General features: G+C 35.1%; 1 protein-coding gene across 2 annotated transcripts; it reads right to left on the minus strand.

The window, feature by feature from the left end:
* Window positions 1-1,492: 1,492 nt before the first annotated feature.
* Window positions 1,493-2,470, minus strand: LOC115764936. 2 transcript variants are annotated; one of them, XM_030708248.1, is made up of 4 exons: window positions 2,278-2,470; window positions 2,036-2,215; window positions 1,822-1,972; window positions 1,493-1,716 (listed from the first exon to the last, which is right to left on the minus strand). In XM_030708248.1, the coding sequence occupies exons 1-4, from the start codon at window positions 2,326-2,328 to the stop codon at window positions 1,706-1,708; spliced, it is 393 nt and encodes a 130-aa protein (XP_030564108.1). In that variant the 5' UTR covers window positions 2,329-2,470; the 3' UTR covers window positions 1,493-1,705. The 2 variants fall into 2 exon arrangements, with proteins under 2 accessions (XP_030564108.1, XP_030564107.1); XM_030708247.1 differs by having other exon boundaries at window positions 1,496-1,716; window positions 1,779-1,972; window positions 2,278-2,405.
* Between the last annotated feature and the right edge of the window lie 795 nt (window positions 2,471-3,265).

The raw sequence follows: 3,265 nt of genomic DNA on the forward strand, positions 1-3,265 counted from the left end.
AGAACTGTTTTATGTTGTTATTATAATTTTTTTTTATTGTGGGTGGCTCTTTTATTAATAATTTATTCAATTACAGCTCAGTTCTCTTACTTATTCATTTATTATTTTTTTTTTTTTTTCAATTTTTAGATTACGTTATTTTTTTAGAAATTGTCAATGTTTGTGTCTCCACTGTACTGCACAGCTAGAAATCTAATATCAGCTGACAATTTAATGAAAATACCAAACAATTATGACGCACACTCAGTTAAGTCCATAAGACTCTTTTCAACCAATGATGATTGGCGAAAAGCAATTTATTGATTGCTAGCTGAGTAAATGATATTCGATTAGAACTTTCCACAACACTTCAGCTCAGTACGATTCGATTTAGTTCAGTTCAGTTGAGTTTGATTAAGTTCTGCTCAATTCAGCTGAGCTGTCGATAGTAGTTGTTGGTTAGTTTTTGGCATTTGAGCCATTAAGTAACACGCAAAGGTCGCCAAAATACAAAATATTGATTATTGCCCCTGGCTACACGTCCAGCAATAACAAATAACAATAACAGGGGCCACCCGCACATACCGTTGGGGCCCGGCCGCTTTTCTAAACAGTTCAATAAAGTGGAACAAAAGGGTTCGACTAAAATATTTAAGTGAAATTCTAAAGCTGCAAGCGAAATAAGGTTGTGTACAAAAATATTTGCGGTTTCTCATGAATAAAATAAATGAAAAACATAAATAAAGAAAATTTAATCAAACTGCTCAACTTAGTTTAATCACTTTAAGTGGCACAACCCTTACTTTGCAAGCCATTAAAATGTGCGCATTAACTATTTCAAGGATAAAGGTTCAAGCCAGCAAAGAGTTGTTCCACGAGATGACAAACAAAGACAAACAAAGACAAGTTGGTGGCTGGGTATTAAATGCACATTGAAATTATATTTTGTATTATATAAATATATTGTATTAAAGAACAGATAATCTGATGATAATCTGATAAGCAGCAATCACATATTAGATGGGCAGTCGAATATGAAGGGTAGACAAAATATTTAAATACGGAAGCTGTACTGAGTGACTGACAGACAGATGGAATGACTGACTAACTGACGGACTAATAGACTGATTGAATGACCGACAGACTGAATGATTGACTGACTGACTATAACACAAATTAGTATTATATATTAAAAATATTAAATAAACTGACCTGATTTACCGACTGACAGACTGATCGACAGAATTACTAATTAACTGACTGACTGACAGACTAATAATTGATAGCTTGACTAGCTAGTTGACAGACAGATGACTGACTGATAAATCGATTGACAAATCTACTTACTGGCAGGAGCTAAGAAACTGTTTTTTTTTTTTTTGTAGAAAATTAAAAGCCTATAGCGTAAGTCCCTCAATCAATTGACCTTATACTTTTTTTGGCGGATCTATGAAAAGAATTTTTATAAATATTTTACATAAAAAAGAAAAAGACAACACTTAATTGCATGATCAAATGTTAACTTTAACTCCGTTTTAATTAAAAAACATTTACAAAGTTTTTTTTTTTTAAATCAGAAAATCTTGTTTTTGAGACCTTGAGAACAACACTGCCCTTCCCAAACCGGTTAATTTAAACAGGCATAATTTATTTCGATTTCGTCCAGTACAATATAATCGACTCTCAGTATGTCACGATAGGTTCTTTTTTGACTTTCTTGAGGACTTTATATAACGTCTAACAGAGGCAAACAATTTACAAGTGATTATCGGGAAATGAAACATTTGTAAAATACATACGCCTCCTCCGGTGGAATGAATATGAGGCACATGATGCCATTACCTAGATGGAATATGCCCGCAATCAGTCCACAGCTACCAGAGATATAGAACAATTTGCCAAACTCATTGCCGCAATGATCCTTCATCGCGATGAGTTCGATAAGCGTGGCAATAATCAATATGACGCCGCTGGTCAGATTGAATACAATTGCCTGTAAAGTGCATTCGGTTGTAAATGTATGTTGGTCATGGTAAATTCACAGCAAAATACGCACAACGGGATCCAGGCCGACAGTGCGACAAAATAGTCGAAAAAGGACAAATAAAATTGTATGAGCGGCAATCGCTGGTAGAAAATATATAAAGAACCACACCGATATCCCATACTCGCCACCACGCACACAGTGCGAGTAAAGCAGCTCAATCAGATTATATATCGCAACCAATTCCAAAATCTGTTTGAACGAATACAGCAGAAATATATTTGAATGTTCCATAATATTTGAGACAAGCTTACCGCCGAGATAAACAAAAAAATCCAATTGAAGCAACGAACAGGAAAAGTCATACCGAGAATTTTGTTGTCGTTGACACGATAGGCAAAACTATTGCGACAACGTGTTAAAGTGCTCCAGTCGGGTAGGACTAACTAAGAAATACTCTGCAGCCAGCGCCAAAAGACAGTTACGAGCAGCTCAATCTTCTACAAAATAATAGCACGTACACACACGACCAGGGCTCAAAGTTCACACTTCATGCAGCGACTGGGCTTCCCCTTCCCCAGACTAAAATTTTGGAAAATACGTTACTGAATATTAACAGTCCAATAATGATCAAATTTCCAGAGTTTTAACATGCTATAAAAAAGTCTGTATACTTAGGGCGCAGTCTATATTTCCGAAAATTTGTTTTTATCAATTGTTCGAAGGATAGGAAGGATGTTTCCAAATTGTGAAATATTTTAAAGTTTTTTAGTATAACCTAACCTAAATACCAAATTGAATGTTTCTGGTTCTAATAATCTTCGAGTTTTCCTTAAAAAAATAATGTGATATTGTGATAAAGTGAAAAACATATGAAAGAAAATTGAAAAACCTGTTCTTCGAATGACTAACAAATATATATTTACTGTACATTTCCAGTCTTAAGCTTTTCGAATTTTTAACAGAGAGGGATCAGTCTAACGAACAGATAACAGATCAAAACAAGTAAGAGGTTCTAGTCGGGAGCTCCCGACTAGGGGATACCCCGAACCCTCTTCTTGCAACATCAAATGCATATATATATTCTATTTTAGAAGCTATATGTCAAGTTTGGTGACTCTAGCTCTTATTATGTACCGAAATTGCCCAAAAAACAGGATATCGATATCGATTTTTATCGATTGCTTGGAAACGGAGTAAGTTATCGATTATCGGAAACAAACTCGATCTGCGCGGGAGCTAGGAGCATCTACATCTAAAATTTCAGTCTCTAGCTCTTATAGGCTCTGAGATCCTTGCGGT

Source organism: Drosophila novamexicana, unplaced genomic scaffold, assembly GCF_003285875.2.
Source record: "Drosophila novamexicana strain 15010-1031.04,08,12 unplaced genomic scaffold, DnovRS2.1 tig00000877-arrow-arrow-pilon, whole genome shotgun sequence".
Taxonomy (NCBI): Eukaryota; Metazoa; Arthropoda; class Insecta; order Diptera; family Drosophilidae; genus Drosophila; species Drosophila novamexicana.